The 18,333-nt window shown below is 50.8% G+C and overlaps 1 protein-coding gene across 2 annotated transcripts in view; it reads left to right on the top strand.

Moving 5' to 3' along the window:
* The first annotated feature begins 370 nt into the window (after nucleotides 1-370).
* Nucleotides 371-18,333, top strand: part of RELB (RELB proto-oncogene, NF-kB subunit) — a 34,600-nt gene continuing 16,637 nt past the window's right edge. The window contains exons 1-4 of one of the 2 annotated variants that reach the window (XM_070402045.1): nucleotides 371-470; nucleotides 1,386-1,433; nucleotides 5,256-5,264; nucleotides 6,565-6,905. In XM_070402045.1, the coding sequence (XP_070258146.1) occupies nucleotides 416-470; nucleotides 1,386-1,433; nucleotides 5,256-5,264; nucleotides 6,565-6,905 (453 nt within the window). In that variant the 5' untranslated portion in view covers nucleotides 371-415. Of the gene's footprint in view, nucleotides 471-1,385; nucleotides 1,434-5,255; nucleotides 5,265-5,367; nucleotides 5,483-6,564; nucleotides 6,906-18,333 lie in introns of those variants that run through there. The other variant, XM_070402044.1, reaches the window with a different exon arrangement.

Raw genomic sequence — 18,333 nt, 5'->3', positions numbered from 1 at the left:
TGGCTCTAAGCAGGCCTCAATTGGCTCCGCCAGAGCTATGGCCAGCAGCGCTGGCCCCTCCCAAACGCCCAACCTCCTCTTCCCGGCCGGCCCCGCCCCCTAGGCCACGTGACGCGCGGGGGTTTTCCCGTTCCCCTTGTGAAACGTCACGGCGGGGTGAGAGCCAATGGACGCGCAGGCCGGCAGCGCCGGGGAATTCCGCCGCCCCGCCCCCGCCCGCCGCTTGCCCGGCCCGGCCCGCCGCCCCCCGCAACCCCGGGCGCCGCGCGTCCTGCCCGGCCTGCGGCCCCAGCCTTTTTGCTGCTCGCCCGACCCACGATCGTCCGCTGGACCGAGCCGCCCGGCCGCCCGGCCTGCCCGCTGTGTGTTTTAGTCTGGGCCGGCCTCCGGGCCGTCGGTCCCCACTGGTCGGGCCATGCCGAGTCGCCGCGTCGCCAGACCGTCCGCTGCGCCTGAGCTGGGGGCCTTGGGTAAGCGGGGCCGGGATTCAGCAGAGGAGTCGGGCGGGATTGGTGATGCGAGGGTTCTGGGGGTTCCTACAGAAGTCTAGGGGTTTTGTGGGGAGAGTGTGAGGGTTCGGGGGACACTGTATTAGAGGGAAGGAAGGAGGCAGAGGATGGTGACAGAGTCTGGCCCAAGGTAAGAGAGAGGCGTCCCACTACAGAGTGAGGAGGGGGCGGGGCCTGAGCCTGAGGCAAAGAAGGGGGCGGGGTCCAACTCCAAGGGGAGGGGCGGGGCCAACTCGGAGAAGGAAGAGCGGGACCAGCTCCTGAGGGGTGGGGGCGGGGCCAGACTCCGTGAGCGTGAGAAGGGGGCGTGGCCATACTCCGCGATGGCCAAAAAGGAGGGGCCTGGCTCACAGAAGGGGCGGGGCCTAACGAAGAAGGAAGCAGGGTCCTACTCAGTAAGGGGCGGGACCTGGGGGGAAAAGGGGGACGAAGGCAGACTCCGAGGGGGCGAAGGTGGGGGCTGGACTCTAGTAGAGAGAAAAGTGGGGGCTGAGTCAGAGAAGAAAGAATGGGGAGTGCTTGCCTCGGAGAGTAGTGGCAGGGTCTGAGAAGGAAGATGGGGACTGGCTTGATATTGACAAAGTGATGGGTTAGGGTCTGACCCCGAGAGAAGGAAGGGAACGGTAGCTTTCCTAACCGAGGTTGAGGACTCCTAGAGACCCGACCTTAAGGGAGAGAAGAAGCGGGGCCTGAATGTGATGAAAGGGTGGGGTGACATGACAGAAACGAAGGAACCTGCCCCCGAGTTAGGGAAGGGGGCAAGGCCAGACTGGGCGAGGGGTGAGAAAAGGGAGGGGCCAGGAGAGGAAGAGGGTGGAGCTTGACAGGTTTCTGAGGGATCTCCATCACCTCCTGAGACTTGCCTCCCTCCTGCAGGGGCCCCGGACCTCTCCTCGCTCTCGCTGGCCGTTTCCAGGACCACGGGTGAGCAGCCCTCCACAGTTCCTGCCCACCTGCACACTCAGGACAGGGGAGGGGGGAATCCACTGGGCACAGCTTTCCTTGGTGGTGTCCTTCCCTGCTCGTCTAGATGGGGGTTCCAGATGCCCCTACCTCCCAGGTGATTAGGAGCTGAATAGGTAAAACTAAGCACCTGTTCACACTGTAAGAGGAGTCCTCTGTAGAGATTCACATGGCAGTGCAGAGCGTGATAATCACGCCGGCGCTTTGGGGCAGCAAGTCGCTTCCCCTCTCTGGGCCTCAGTGTTCCTCATCTGTAATGTGGACATAATATCAGTGTCTTCCCCTTTTAGGAGGATTGACAGGATTCAATGAGCTGATTCAGGTAAACTTCCAAAGCAGTGACTGGCGTACAGTAAACGCTCAATAAGTGTTAACTGTTAGTGGTGTAATAATAATTATTATTGTTAGACAGTTTATAACAGTGGTTCTTAAACCTTTATGTGCATTAGAGTCACCCTGAGAGCTTGTTAAAACAGATTGTTGGGCCCCACCTCCAGAGTTTCTGATTCAGTAGGTCTAGGATGGCTTCTGAGAGTATATTTCTAGCAAGTTTCCAAGAGATGCTGAGAACCACTGGTCTGTAAGGTCCCTCAGCTCGTGCCACCCAACATTCAGTGCTGCCCAAGGAAATGCAGAATCATAGCCAAATGAAGCATCTCTCTTACTACTATGCTGAGATTTGGAGTGCAGGGATGGGTCCTGTCACCATGGAAACTCAGTGGTCCTGGTGGGCTGAGTCTGAGCCTCTCTCTGGAGGTAGAGTCTTGGAATGGACACAGAAACGCTGGCCTGGCCATAGAGGAGGACCTGGGGTTTTCTAACAGATCTGAGAGTTTGGGTGGTAGTGAGTGGTTGGCGATGACATTGGGGACAGGTACTGCCCAAACACTGGTTCTAAGCAGGAACAAGGCTGAGACTTTTCTTTCCTGAGACCTAGATCTTTGGTTTCAGTTGAGAATAATTTCTGATGTCATCCATTCAATAAATATTTACTGTGTTCCTGTTCGGTACCTGGCTCTGTGCTGGGCCGTGCTGGGGAGTCAGCAGTGACTGAAACAGCCTGGGCTCCGCCCTCATGGGATTCCCTACCTAGACGTGGAGGCAGACACGTAAACAATAAATTAAACAAGGGATTATAAAGTGTGATAAAGGCTATGAAGAAATCTTGGGGTCAGTAATATCTCATAGAAGGCTGAGGATGGGAGAACTACTGAGATAGAGTGGGAGGGAAAATTTCCTTGATTTTGATGGGACAGACACATGCAGCGTCCTGGGTATAAGCAGTGGCGATGGGCAGACATGTTCCTTTACTCTGTGGTGCTCGTAGTCTACAGCAGACAGATATGAATCACTGTAACATAAGGTCATGTCAGATTCTAATGTAAATTATAAAACAAAGGCACCTAACTGTAAGTGACTATAGTGGGGGTCCTAAGGACTATCTTGGATATAGGTCAGGGAAGACCTATCTAGGAGATGACATTTGCAGAGAAAGAGGCCATGCAAAGAACTGGAGGAAGAGAATCCTGATACAGACCAGCCTGTGCAAAGGCCCGGAGGCAGGGAAGACAACTGGCTTTCTGTTCTCAAATCTGCTCAAGTGTGGCCCATCCTGGCTGCCCCTGGATGGCAACGAGTCCATATGGGAGGTTGGGGGGCAGTGTGGGGTGTTATTTTAGCTGAACCCAGTATTTCCTGGCTGAAAAAGGATTTTAGATAACAATATTAGCTCATATGGTCAGATCCTGTGCTAAGACATTTCTCTGTGTGATCCTGAATCCTCATGTTAATGGCTGAGACAGGAGCTCAGATCTCATTTTATAGGGAAGGAGGCTCAGAGAGCTTAAGCAACTTGCCCCAGGCCACACAGCCAGTGAGTGACAGCTGGGATTCAAACCAATATCTGTGTGACCCCACACTACGTGCTCTGAAAGCATGTCTTCCTAACAGCCCCATTTTATAAGCATACAACTGAGGCCTAGAGATGGGATGTGGTTTACCCAGTCTATAAAGCAACGTCTCCCAACACCTTGTTTAAGAGCAGCCAGCATTTATTTTATCTTTTTAAATTATTTTTAAAATATATTTTCGTTGATTTCAGAGAGGAAGGGAGAGGGAGAGAGAGAGAGAAACATCAGTGATGAGAGAGAATCACTGATTGGCTGCCTCCTGCAACCCCCCCCCCACCCCCCACAGGGAATCGAGCCTGCAATGCAGGCATGTGCCCCTGACCAGAACTGAACTGGGAACCCTTCAGTCCGCAGGCCGATGCTCTATCCAGCATTTATATAGCACCTACTATTGTGGCAGTTCCAAGTGCTTCCCATGTAGTATTAGCTCATTTAATGTTCACAACAGCCCGATGAGGCAGGTGTTATTGTGTCCATTTTATAGATGAAGAAACCAAGGCACAAATGGATTAAGTAAGGAGTGTAAGGCCACATAGCAAGCAAGTAACAGAGCCAGAATTTGAACTGAGGCGGTCCGTAGCTCTGGTCATTGTTGCCCGGGGCCTCAGTTTCCCCCTGCAGCGTAGGAGCTCCTTAAGGACTCAGACAAAGCCTAACTCAGCGGTTCTCAACCTGTGGGTCGCGACCCCTTTGGGGGTCGAACGACCCTTTCACAGGGGTCGCCTAAGACCATCGGAAAACACATAATTACATATTGTTTTTGTGATTAATCACTATGCTTTAATTATGTTCAATTTGTAACAATGACATTGGGGGTCACCACAACATGAGGAACCGTATTAAAAGGTCGCGGCATTAGGAAGGTTGAGAACCACTAGTCTAACTCATCTTTGGGTCCCCAGGTCATTCAGTATAGATGCCTAAGGTTTTTCCAAGTTCAGATGACTGGAGGTTGTCCTGCCAGTGATCTGCAGCAGGTCCCCTCCTCTCTCCCAGCCTCCGTGTCCCCATCTGCCCAGTGAGGGTGTCTTCCCCACCCCGCTGACTTCACAGATTACATGAGATAAAGGGTGCAGGGACACTGCTTTCCAAGGAGCAAAGGTCTGGCTGCCAGGAGCCACTCCCCGAGAGTTGAGGAGGAGGACAGCTCTGGCATCTGAGGCCAGTGGCCAGCACAGGCAACCCTGGGTGGGGCGTCGGGCCCGGCCTGCCCTTGCTTGCTGTGTGACTCCAGGCTCACTTACTCCCTGTGGAGTTCCCCTTGTCCTGTCTATGGAATAAAGGGAGGTTGGTTTCAGTTTCCCCATGGCCCCTTCTAGGGCTGAGGTGATAAGGGGTTCCTAGCATTACTGTCCCTCCTCCCTCAGGAAGTGGGGGTGCATCCAGGATGGCGGGTGGGCACTGCTGGGGGACTAGCCTATGATGCAGAGTGGGTGGCTGCCTGGAGGAGGAGGATCGGCCTCCTGGGATCTTCAGACACCAGCCAGTGACCTTTGGGGGCCTAGGGTGCACTGTAGGGAGAGAGCACCCCCACCTTTTGTTTAGAATCTTCAGTGTTCATTTTTCTCCTGGTTATAAGACCCTCGGCTTTTCCTCCAATTCCCAACAACACTTCATAATCCCTGGCCTAAATGTTTTTGGGGAGACATTTGAGGGGACCCTGACCCTGGGACCCCCAACATTGGGAGCTAAACAGAAGGTAGCCAGGAGAAGGTTTAGCACCCCTGGGAGTCAGAGCCCAGTTTCCCAGGAGGGGGGAGGGGAGGTACCAGGAAAGGATGGGGTGGGGAATCTGTCTTAAAAATGAAAGTTTGACCACTTACCTGGCCCTCACCTTTCTCTTTTTCTCTTTCTCTTTCTCTTTCTCCCGCAGATGAACTGGGTGAGTATCGCAGGGCAAGTCTGAGGGAGGCTGAGGAGTCCAGTGCTCACAGCAGAGAGCTTGGTCTTCCTTGTTGGGGTGTTGAGGGGAAGGTCACAATGTGACTTCGGGGCCTATTGGGACATTTTAACAGCCGTGTTTCCAAGGTACCAGTGGTGCGTGACACCTGGCAAAGGCTGTCATGTCAGCTGCCGTCCGTGTCACTGTTCATTCCTCCAGTGAGTTGTACTGAGCACCTGCCACTGTGCTGAGCACGTGCCAGGCTGTTCCAGGCCCCGGGGATTCAGTCACAGACCAAAGTGCCCTCTGCAGCTGACGCTCTAGCCGGGGAGACAGTAGAAAAAGGAGTAAATGAATAAGATAAGGTCAGACTGGGCAAAGGGCTGTGAAGGAAATCAAACAGGTAGAGGGAGAGAGGGCATTAGATGGGGGGCCTTTCTGGAGTGGGGGCATTTGAACTAAGACCAGAGGACGAGGAGCCAGGAGGGGTTGGATGAGGGGAAGCGTGAAACAGGCAGATGGAGGAGCAAGCACACTGCCCTGAAAAGGGCCAGGCTTGGTGGGTGCAAGCAACAGAAAAAAGACTGGATGCGTGCAAGGGGCAGGGGAGGGGGGGGTGGCGGGAGGGCCCAGGACAGCAGGGGCCAGGCCGCAGCAAGGCTCTAGGCCAGCACCAGAGGTGTGGGGTTCTGTTTCAGTTTTGCTTTTCCGAGATGAATGGGGTTTGGAGAAGGTTTTATATGGGGAGGTGTTCACTTTGACTTTAAGGGAGATGGACGCGCTGAGGCTTCTGACAGGGTGTAACGAGATCTCTCTGGCGGTGTGTGGAGGACAGATTGGGGGAACAGGAGTGGTGGTTCAGAGGGAAGACATGGAGGGTGGACCAGGACGGAGGCGGTGTGGGTGGAGAGAACGGAGGAAGAGGCAGGAGTTCATGCATGGGACTTGCAGCTGTGGGGTCATGAAAAACTAGCACAGATGTGCACCCTGCCAGCTTGAGCACGTGGTGGGTGGTGGTGCTCTTAGGCAGGGCAGTGGACGTGCAGGCGCAGGGGAAGGAGAAACCAGACTGCCCCTTCTGCCCCCCGGGTCTCTGGCTTCAAGAACTGGGGGGTGCAGGGAGGCTGTTGGCGAGCACAGCAGGGGCTTTGTGTGTTTTGGGTTTGTGGCCCCGCATTCGTCCCACGAGAAATGAATGGATTGGGAGAAGCGGGGGGGGGGGGGGGGGGGGAGGCACGGATGGGGGGAGGGGGCTCTTCAAGCCTTTTCTGTTTGTAACCGGCTTTTGCTTCTCCCGCAGAGATCATAGATGAGTACATCAAGGAGAACGGCTTCGGCCTGGAGGCGGCGCCGCCGGGCCCGGGAGAGGGGCTGACGCGCCTGGTGTCTCGCGGGGCAACCTCCCTGAGCACCGTCACCCTGGGCCCCGCCGCGCCCCCGGCCACGCCGCCGCCCTGGGGCTGCGCCTTGAGCGGGCTCGGGCCCTCGGCCCGGGGCTCCGGGCCGCGGCCGCACCTGGTCATCATCGAGCAGCCCAAGCAGCGCGGCATGCGCTTCCGCTACGAGTGCGAGGGCCGCTCCGCCGGCAGCATCCTCGGGGAGAGCAGCACCGAGGCCAGCAAGACGCTGCCCGCCATCGAGGTGGGGCCCGGGGCGGGTGGGGCTCGCGCTTCCCCGGCCCAAGATTCGCCTCGCGGGTCCTGAGCACGTGTTTGATGGTGGTTATTAGTGTCCCCGGTGCTATTGTCGGAGCCGGTACTGCTATCACGTGGCCCCACAGTCAGAAGGGCCTTCAGAGAGGCTCTTCCCGACCCTTTGCAGTATTGACGCAAACTGCCGTGGCTGCGGAGGCAGGGGAGCCCGTTGGAGCGAGGCCGTGCGCATCAGAGTGGCTGGGTTGGAATCCCCGTGCAGCCATCGGCTAGCGGTGCAGCCTGGGCAGGTGCTCAGCCCCGCTGTGTCTGTTTCCTCCTCTAGGAAATGGGATGGTAATAATAACCAGCCAGCTGGGGTTGCTGGGAGGAGTGAATGGTTCGTCGTCGTACATGACCTCCAGCTGCTCAGCGCTCAATAGAGTTGAGCTGCTGGTACTATTATTATCACTAGAGGCCTGGTCCCTACAGCCTCCCTCAGTCCCTATCCGCCGGACCCCAGCAGCAAGCCAACCTACCGGTGGAAGCCCCCTGGTTGTCAGTGTGTGTTATAGCTACCTGTTGAACGGTTGCTTAGGCTTTTATATATAGAGACCATCATTGCTCTTCGGCCTGGCCATTCCATGCTCAGAAATTTGTAGTGTAGCTGTGTCTGTGTCTGGGTGCACAGAGGGATGTACAAGGTTATCCACTGCAGCCTTGTTCGCATGAGAAGAAGGACATTTCAATGTGCATCAGTCAGGGAGGGACTGGTAAATGAGTCAACAAACAGCTACACATCAGAATTCTGTGCAGTTTTAACACATATATCTGTGTATGTGTGCAGGTAAATATAAATACCTACGGTTAATACAGAAACAATTTTAAATGAAGATTCCATTAGGTACTGATGTGGAAGTATTTCCAAGATGTATGAATAATCCCTCCCCCAAAATGGAGGAGGGTAGGGTATGATACTGGCTTTTGTGTTAAGAGAGGGAAAATAAGATTTTAATTTTGTATTTGCGAGTATGCGCATAAAGAAACTCTGGAAGGAAAAACAAAAATTAGAGGTGATTACTTTTGGGAAGGAGTGCTCAATGGATAAGGTATAGGTAAGGTGTTTGTTTGTTTTTAACTATATACATCTTTATTTTGTTTTAAATATTTGATTCATATGATATGGTTCAAAATGTTTGCAAATATAAAGATTTATATTAACAGAATTTAAGTTAAAATGAACAGAAGAAACTCCCCCCACCCCCAGAGGTAACCATTGCTATCAGTATCTCATGTGTCCTTCCAGAAGGATTTTGATTATACAGGTAAATATATACATACATAAATACCATCCCCCTTTTTGTACATAGAGGGGAGCATGAGATATATATATATATATATACACACACACACACATACACACACACACACACACACACACACACATACAGATGATCCCGGACTTACCAGATGGTTTGACTTACAATATTTTGACTTTGCGATGGGGTAACATTTGATATACACATAAAAAATTGCATGAGATATTGCACACTTTATTATAAAACTAGAGGACCGACGCACAAATTTGTGCAAGGGGCTGGGCCCTCGCAGCCCCGGCTTTGTCTGGAAGGTCATTCGGCTGTCCAGTCTAATTAGCATATTATGCTTTTATGATTATAGACTAGAGGCCCAGCATGCAGGAAATCGTGCACGAGTAGCTCGCTTCCGCTTGCCTCAGCTGGCCGCCCTGCCCATCGCCGCTTGTAGCTCTCCACCACTAGTAGCTCACGCCCACCCCCCCACCTCGAGAGCCGCTGCTCCCGGGGTGGGGTGGGGGGGGTGGGGACCGAGAGGTGCTCAATGCACCTCCTGGTGACCGGTCATTACAGCGTTACGGCGTTAGGGCCGTGGGCCTTTTATAATATAGATAGACTTTGTGTTAGATGATTTTGCCCAACTGTAGGCTAATGTAAGTGTTCCGAGCACATTTAAGGCAGGCCGGGCTAAGCGATGATGTTCTGTATGTGCATTAAATGCATTTTCGACCTGATGTTTTCACCCTACACTGGGGCATTTATCGGTACGTAACCCCATCATAAGTTCATCGTAAGTCAAGGAGCATCTGTATAGTATATGTGTACTGTTCTGTGCTTTGCTTTTTTTTAACTTAAGAATTTATCTTGGCCCTGTCCAGGTAGCTCGGTTGGTTAGAGCATTATCATGTACAGCAGAAAGTTGTGGGTTCGATTCCTGGTCAGGGAACATGCCTCATTGTGGGTTTGATCCCTTGTCGGGGCCCGTGTGGGAGACAACCAATCGATGTTCCTCTCTCACGTCGATGTTTCTCTCTCCCCCCCCCATTCCTCTCTCTCTAAAAATCAATAAACATATCTTCAGGTGAGAAAAAAAAAAAGAATATATCTTGGAGCTTGGCTCACACTAGCATGTATGAAGCTGCCCGATGCTCTTTTCCACGGAGTCCGTAGTGTGGGCGTGTGGTAATTTCTGGTGCAGTGGCTTATTGGTGGGCAGTTACGTTGTTTCCATCTCCTGCTATTTATTGTAAGCGGGGCTGTAGAGAATGACATGGTTCATCTGTTATTTCCTTCATCTGTGTCACTCACATAACTCCTTGAAGTGGAATTGCTGGCCAAAGTAATTTGATGGATATGGCCCAATTGTCCTCCCTGGGAATCGTATCCATGACTGTTCTTCCCAGTGATGGCTGAGGCCTGGTTGCCTGCTCTTTCCCAATACGGAGCCTTCAGGTGCTTCTGGATCTTTGCCCAAATGTTTATTGAACCTCAATTGTGTACTAACCATTCCACCCGCCCCAGCTTCTCCCTGACCTCCAGCTTCCTTCCCAGTCACCAGCTGTCAGTCTCCTCCAAACCCCCACCCCCACCCCCGCACAAGGCAGTCAGAAGAGGCCTGTTAAATTGCACATCTGCTCCTCTCCCCTGCTCAGAACCCTCCCTTGGCTCCTCAGTGTGCTCATGGGGAAGCCCAAGCCCCTTCCTGGGCCTCCAAGACCTCTCGTTGTCTGGCCAATTTCCACCCATCCCCTCCTCACTCGCCACCTTCCAGCACCAGGCCTTTGCACATGCTGTTCCTTCTACCTGGAGTGCGGTCCTCCTGCAGCCTGGTCACTCCCTAGGCCACAGCCCACCTCAGGGCTGGAGCTCCCTGGGGTGAGGTCTCCTGCCTCTCTGCCTCTCCCTCTCCCTCAGTGGGATTTGTACTCGTGGGTTTATTTGGGTGATTAGCAGAGCAGCCCTGACCTTCCCCACAAGTTGGGATTTTAGGGTCAAAAAGACTTGGGTTTGAGCCCTGCCTCTGCCACTTACCAGCTATGTGAATCGAGACAAGCCCAGGGCTCTTCTTGGCCTCGGTTTCCTCATCTGTGAAATGGAGATAGAGCTCCTGCCCATTGGATGCTATGAGGACGCCAGGGAGGTGGTCTGGCACTGACGTGCTGCCCCCTCTGCACAGCTAGATGGTTGTAGTTGTAATTTGACTTGGCTCCAGGCATCATGGCCTAAAGCAGCCTGCAGTCAGCCAGACATTCTGGTTAAAAGAATGATTTCCTTTGAAATATATATTGCCAGTCACTAGATTTTCAGGAAGGAGGTTAATGTGGTGCACTGATGGGCAATCATAGTCCCTTATTTATCTTTAAGCATTTTGTCTGTTTATTTAGTTTGATAGGGGATTCTTTTCAACTTTCAACTCTGTCTCAACTTTTTCTTTTGAAAAATGTTAAACCTACATAAAATAGACAAGAATAGCGTAATGAACACCCACCCGCCGTTTACATTTGTTTTATGTCTCTCTCTCTCTTTATATAGGCACTAGTGGCCCAGTGCACAGTTCTTGCACCGGGGGACGGGGTGTCCCTCAGCTCGGCCTGCACCCTCTCCAATCTGGAACCCCTCGGACATCCCTCTTGCAATCCGGGACCGCTGGCTCCTAACCGCTCACCTGCCTGCCTGCCCGATCACCCCTAATCACTCTGCCTGCTGGCCGGCTCGCCCCTAACTGCCCCTCCTGCTGGCCTGCTCGCCCCCAACTGCCCCCCCACCAGCCTGCTCGCCCCCAACTGCCCCCTCTGCCTGCCTGATCGCCCCCACTGCCCTCCCCTGCCAGCCTGATTGCCCCTAACAGACTCTGCCTTGGCCCTGCCACCATGGTTTTGTCCGGAAGGACGTCTGGAAGGTCTCCTGGTCTAATTAGTATGTTACCCTTTTATTAGTATAGATTTATGCATTTAAAAAATTTATTGATTTTTGAGAGAAACAGGAAGGGGAAGAGAGAGAGAGAGAGAGAGAGAGAGAGAGAGAAACATCGACTTGTAGTTCCACTTATTTCTGCTTTCATTGGTTGTTTCTTGTATGTGCCCTGACCAGATGTCTAACCCGAAACCTTGGTGTATCAGGACGACGCTCTAACCCAGTGGTCGGCAAACTCATTAGTCAACAGAGCCAAATATCAACAGTACGACAATTGAAATTTCTTTTGAGAGCCAAATTTTTTAAACTTAAACTATATAGGTAGGTACATTGTTATTAACTTAATTGGGGTACTCCTAAGGCTTAGGAAGAGCCACACTCAAGGGGCCAAAGAGCCGCATGTGGCTCCCGAGCCACAGTTTGCCGACCACTGCATAGAGCTACCAGTCCGGGGCCCAAAACATTCTGTATCACTCTTGTTTTGTTGTTTGCTTATTTCATAACCAGTCTGGGGTCACATGCTGCATTTATGAGGTCTTGCTACGGTCTGAATGTTTGTGTCCCCCAAATTCGTATGTTGTAATCCTAACCTCCCAGGTGATGGTATTAGGAGGTGGGGAGCTTTTGGGGTGATTAAGTCATGCGAGTAGAGCCCTTTGGGGTGATTCAAAAAGAGGCCCCAGCCCTGATCGGGAAACTCGGTTGGTTAGAGGGTCATCCCGATACACCAAGGTTACGGGTTCGATCCCTGGTCAGGGTACATACAAGAATCCACTGAATGCATGAATGAGTGGAACAGCAAATCAATGTTTCTCTCTCTCTCTGTCCTTTTCCTCACGCCTTCCCTCCCTTCCTCTCTCTCTCAAATCAATAAATAGAAAAAAATTTTTAAATGCATCTTTAAAAAAGAAAGAAAGAAGGAAAGGAAGAAACGAGGCCCCAGAGAGCTCGCTTTCCCCTCGTACCACATGAGGAGAGGAAGACAGCGAGAGCCTCGGCGGTCTGCCGTCTGGAAGAGGGTCTTCACTAGAACCTGACCATGTGGGCACCTTGACCCTGGACTTCCAGCCTCCAGAGCTGTGAGGAAAATCTATTGCTCATCAGCCACCCAGTTCATGGCACTTTGTTAGTCACAACTGGACTAAGGCAGGTGTCTTTTGACCTCAGTGTGTCTTTGGGTCTCGGGATGTGGTCCTCTCTGGAGGACAGGACAGATGTTCTGTGCAATGTCCCGCATTCTGGGCTTGTTGGCTGCCTTCGGGTTAGATCAGGTCATTTGTTTTGGAGGGAATACCACAGCTCGGCGGCTGTCTCGGTGTCTCCCATCAAAGGACATGGGGGGGCAGTTTGTCCCAATTCAGTGATGCTGCGTCGGAGCCTGTGGTTAAGGTGATGCATGAGTCTGCTCAGGCGGCCGTAACAAAATGCCACCGGCTGGGTGGCTTGAACAACAGAAATTTACTTCTCACGGTTCTGGAGGCTGCAAGTCGAAGACTGAGGTGCTGGCCGGGTTGGTTTCCTCTGAGGCCTCTCTCCCTGGCTTGCAGACAGCCCCTCTCACTGTGTCCTCAAATGGTCTTTCCCCTGGGTCACATTCGTCTGGTGTCTCTGTGTGTTCAAATGGCCACTTCTTCTTTTTTTTTATTTTATTGATTTTTTACAGAGAGGAAGGGAGAGAGATAGAGAGTCAGAAACATCGATGAGAGAGAAACATCGATCAGCGGCCTCCTGCACACTCCCCACTGGGGATGTGCCCGCAACCAAGGTACATGCCCTTGACCGGAATCGAACCTGGGACCCTTCGGTCCACAGGCTGACGCTCTATCCACGGAGCCAAACTGGTCAGGGCATGGCCACTTCTTTTGTTATTATTTTTAAAATCCTCACCTGGTAAGTTTTTATTGATTTTATAGAGGACGGGAGAGAGAGAGAGAGAGAGAGAGAGAGAGAGAGAAAGAGAGAGAGAAGGAGGAACGTTGATGTGAGGGAGAAATATCGATCAGTTGCCTCCTGCACGCACCCCGGCCTTAGTATGTGCCCTGACTGAGAACTGAGCCCGCCACCTTTTGGTAACAGGATGATGCTCCAACCAACTGAGCCACCTGGCCAGGCAAATGACCTCTTCTTATAGGAGACCAGGCAAACTGGAGCAGGGCCTACCCCTATGGCTCTTTAACTTAGCTCTTTAAACACTCTATCTCCAAATACAGTCACATTTGGAGGGGGTGGGGGTGGGATTGAAATATGAATTCAGGGGGACACAACGCAGCCACCACAGGTGGCGACTGCCCGGTCCCTCCTTTGTAACGGGGCAGCTCTCCCTTTGTAACGATACATTGCCTGTGGGATGCTACTTGCAGGCTGTGTTTCCCCTGCTTTTTATTTCTAAGTCTTTGCAGGCGATTATTTGGGCTTGGTGTTGGCTTTGATCTCGGAGAGTTAGAACAGTAAATGCCCAGCAATAGGGGATGACCTGTTTCTGACTCTGGATTTGGGATTTTTCTTATCCCCATTTTTCAGAAGAGGAAACTGAGGCTCAGAGACGGTCAGTTACTTGCTCAGGGGCACACAGCACTTTTACTCTAGGAATTACTGGCATGTGCTAAGTGCTCCTGTGTGCCAGGTACTTAATGATACCCATCTTACAGGTAAGGACAGTAAGGCCAGTGGTAGAGCCTGTTTGGTACCAGGTCTGACTCACTCCAAGGCCTCATGCCTTATCCACAATCTTGTGTGACATCTCAAAGATGAACAGATTTCAGCCCTGCGGTCTTCCTGAATCCTGAGACCAACCCTGATCTCTTCAGAATCTCCTAACTTTGTATCAGGAAGCTGGTTAAGAATGGTTTTAATCCTATCTGACTCAATGAAATGTATTAATAACATTACTTACCTCTACTCATAATCATGCCTAGAATCCATAATGCCCTAACATTAGAAAGAAGGAGAAATAAAAGGAAGCTAGTAGAGCATATGTCAGCACATTTTATTTCAGTATTAAATTCTCGGCCACAGTCCCAGGGAAGCATAATGAAGGTGGCAGTTGCTTTTGACCTCATTAATGCAGTGGCATCGTGGACTTGGTGACTTAAAAAAAAATTCAGTGTATTTTAAAATTAAGGGAAAAATACAGTACTAGGTTCTGGGCTCTGATGATTTTTTAAAAATATATATATGTTTTTTATTGATTTCAGAGAGAAAGGGAGAGGGAGAGAGAGATAGAAACATCAGTGATGAGAGAGAGCCATTGATCAGCTGCCTCCTGCATGCCCCCCACTGGGAATAGAGCCTGCAACCTGGGAATATGCCCTTGGCTGGATTCAAACCCGAGACCCTTCAGTCCACAGGCTGATGCTCTATCCACTGAGCCAAACCGGCTAGGGCTGGGCTCTGGTGATTTTAAACAGGTTTTTCACTGACATGAAATGGCGGTGGGAGGTTCAGAAGTCTTGCAGGACTTGTGTGGGATGCCCTTGGTTTGTAGGCTGTGTAGCATCTCTGGGCCTTTCTACTGCCTGCTGAGGGTGCGCTTCAGTGTCACCAAAATCACCCCAATGTCTCGGATGTCCGCTAGAGGGCAGTATTATCCCACTGAACCTCGCCGGTTTATTGTATTTTTTTTTTAATATTTTTTTTTTCTTTATTTCAGCGAGGAAGGGAGAGGGAGAGAGAGGGAGAGAAACATCAATGATGGCCCCAGCTGGTTTGGCTCAGTGGAGAGTCAGCCTGCAGACTGAAGGGTGCTGGGTTCAATTCCAGTCAAGGGTACATGCCCAGGTTGTGGGCTCGATCCCCAGGAGGGGGCATTCAGGAGGCAACCAATCAATGATTGTCTCACCATTGGTGTTTCTATCTCTCCCTCCCTCTCTGAAATCAATAAAAACATATTTAAAAAAATTTTTTTAAAAAAGAAACATCAATGATGAGAAAAAAATCACTAATCGGCTACCTCCTGCACCCTACCCCCCCACCCCCCTGGGGATCAAACCTTGACCTCCTGGTTCATAGGTCCACACTCAACCACTGAGGAAGTCAACTGGGCAGTTTTATTGTATTTTACAGCTTTAGTAGTTCAGAGCAGGGCCTAGGAAGTAACTTAACAAAGCTTCATTGGTCTGGGCCCATGGTTTAGCAGGGGTCCTCAAACATTTTTTTTTTTTTTTATAATTAAAAATTGTAATTTTTTATTGATTCATAAAGGATATAGTCTAGGGTTATGTATGGAATAGCCCATCGGGTCAATGGCCTCCAGGGCTTTGTTGGCACAGACGCAAAGCCGTGGTCTTCATTGGTCTTCCTTGTCCCTGCTCCTGGGCCATGATTGGTACTTGGTGATGTCAAACTTTTTAAACAGGGGGCCAGTTCACTGTCCCTCAGACCGTTGGAGGGCCGGACTATAGTTTAAAAAAAAACAACTATGAATAAATTTGTATGCACACTGCACATATCTTATTTTGAGGTAAAAAACAAAACGGGAATAAATACAATATTTGTATTTGCATGTGGCCCGCGGGCCGTAGTTTGAGGACCCCTGGTTTAAAGGGTTTGTTTTTTTGTTTTTATATGGTGGTTTTTTTAAATGTATTTTTTTAGGGAGAGGGAGAGAGAGAGAGAAATCAATGAGAAACATCAATTGGTTGCCTCCTGCACGCCCGCAAGTGGGGATTGAGCATGCAACCTGGGCATGTGCCCTAACCGGGAATCAAATGGTTGACATTTTGGTGCACAGGAGGGAGCTCAGCCAACTGAGCCACACCATCAGGGCTAAACGAGTTGCTTTTTATCCACTGCTGCCTTTGGCTGCTGAGCAGAAATTAAGCCCATTTGCCAAAATTTCCTTTTTTAAAAAGAGAATCTGGCCCAGCCAGCATGGCTCAGTGGTTGAGCACTGACCCATGAACACTGGTTCCATTCTCGGTCAGGGCACATGCCCAGGTTGCAGGTTCGATCCCCAGCATGGGACGTGTAAGAGGCAGCGGATGGATGATTCTCTCTCATTATTGATGTTTCTGTCTCTCCCTTCCTCTCTGAAATCAATAAAAAATACATATATTTTTTTAAAATATGTTTTTATTGATTTTAGAGAGAGAGGAAGGAAGAGGGAGAGATAGAAACATCAACATCCGTCAGCTGCCTCCTGCACACTCCCTGCTGGGGATCGGGCCTGCAACTCGGGCATGTGTCCTGACCAGGAATCGAATCTTGACCTCCTGGTTCACAGGTCGATGCTCAATCACTGAGCCACACCAGCTGGGAAATAAAAAATATATATATTTTTTAAAACCTGAGAATCTGGAAATCTGGAATGACATGATGTCTCATCATTTTTCAATGTAGGCTCCAAATTTTCCCAACTTTTTATCTTAAAAAATATTTTAAATCTTTAAAAAAAATTTTTAACAAAGTTTTATTGAGGTATAATTGATGTACAAAAAGTTGCTCTCATTTAATGTATATAATTGATGAGTTTTGAGGAAAAATTTAATCTACAGAAAAATTAAAAGAGCAGGAACCTGTGTACTCTTCACCCATACGCACCAGCTGGCATTTGCCACATGTGCTGTACTGGTTGCTCGCTCTCTACACACACACACTCACACGCACACACACACACGCGTGCGCGCGCGCACGCACACACACGCACACACACGCACACACACACTCACACACGCACACACACGCACACACACACTCACACGCGCGCACGCACACACGCACACACACGCGCGCGCGCACACACACACGCACGCACACACACGCACACACACGCACACACACGCACACACACGCACATACACATGCGCACACTGTTTGTTTTTCTTTTGCTGAACTATTTGCAAATGAGTTGTAGTGGTCATGTTAATGTCATACTTCAGCTTTCAAAGTGCATCTCCTAAGAATAAGCTCCTACACAGCTACAGCATGGTTACTATGGTAGGAAATAAACAGTGCTCCTTAACATCATCTCATAGAGTCCATACTTGAATTGCCCAGTTGTCCCCAAAATGCGTTTTATGGTTGTTTCTTTCCCCTCAATCCACGATCCAAGCAGGGGTCACATGTTGTGTTTGGTGGTTGTGTCTCTTTAGTCTCTCTCCTTTTTATTTTATTTTTAAAAATATATTTTTATTGATTTCAGAGAGGAAGGGAGAGGGAGAGAGAGATAGAAATGTCAATGATGAGAGAGAATATTGATCAGCTGCCTCCTGCATGCCCACTGCTGGGAATCGAGCCCATGACCCGGGCATGTACCAGGACTGGGAATTGAACCATGACTTCCTGGTTCATAGGTCGATGCTCAACCACTGAGCCACATCGGACGGGCTAGTCTCTCTCCTTTTTTTTTTTTTTATATTTTATTGATTTTTTTACAGAGAGGAAGGGAGGGAGAGAGAGAGTCAGAAACATCGATGAGAGAGAAACATCGATCAGCTGCCTCCTGCACATCTCCCACTGGGGATGTGCCCGCAACCCAGGTACATGCCCTTGACCGGAATCAAACCTGGGACCTTTCAGTCTGTAGGTTGACGCTCTATCCACTGAGCCAAACCAGTCAGGGCTCCATTAATTTTTTAGAGACAGTGGAATGGAGGAAGGGAGGGAGAGAGGGAGGGAGAGAGAGAGACATTGGCTGGTTGCCTCCCACACATGCCCTGAAGTGGAACCTGCACCCCAGGTTCCTGTCCTTGACCAGGAATCGAACCACAACCCTTCAGTGTGTGGGCCGACAATAACCACTGAGCAACACCAGCTAGGACAACACCCATCTTTTTATCATCTTTCATGACACTGATATTTTTGATCTGGTGACCTGCAGTTTGGGTTAGATTCAGGTGATGCACTTCCGGAGGGGCTGTCACAGCCGTGACTCTGTGTCCTTCCCGGCGTTGGGCGTGCCTGGGTCATTGGGCCCGGTACCGGTGATGCTGACCTTGATCACCTGGTTAAGGTGGTGGACACCGTAAAGGTGCCTTTCTCTGCTGTCACGAGGATGTTATCTGCGGGCAGTAGAGGCCTGGGCGGCACCCAATGTTTAAAAGCCTGAGTGGCCAGAGGAAGCACATCTGGGGGCAGCTAACGTGTTACAAGGCCCTCAGGGCAGCAGCTGGAAGTCGCAGGGTTAGGATCTTGGAGGGGTCTTAAGCAAACACCCCACCCGTCCATCACTCTAGGGGGAGGGGAGAGGGTGGGGACCTGCCCAGGGAGTCC

Source organism: Myotis yumanensis, unplaced genomic scaffold (genome assembly GCF_028538775.1).
Source record: "Myotis yumanensis isolate MYYU_CA2020_CCGP unplaced genomic scaffold, mMyoYum1.0.hap1 SCAF_23, whole genome shotgun sequence".
In the NCBI taxonomy this organism is placed as follows: domain Eukaryota; kingdom Metazoa; phylum Chordata; class Mammalia; order Chiroptera; family Vespertilionidae; genus Myotis; species Myotis yumanensis.
This window is presented reverse-complemented; position numbering and strand designations above follow the sequence as displayed.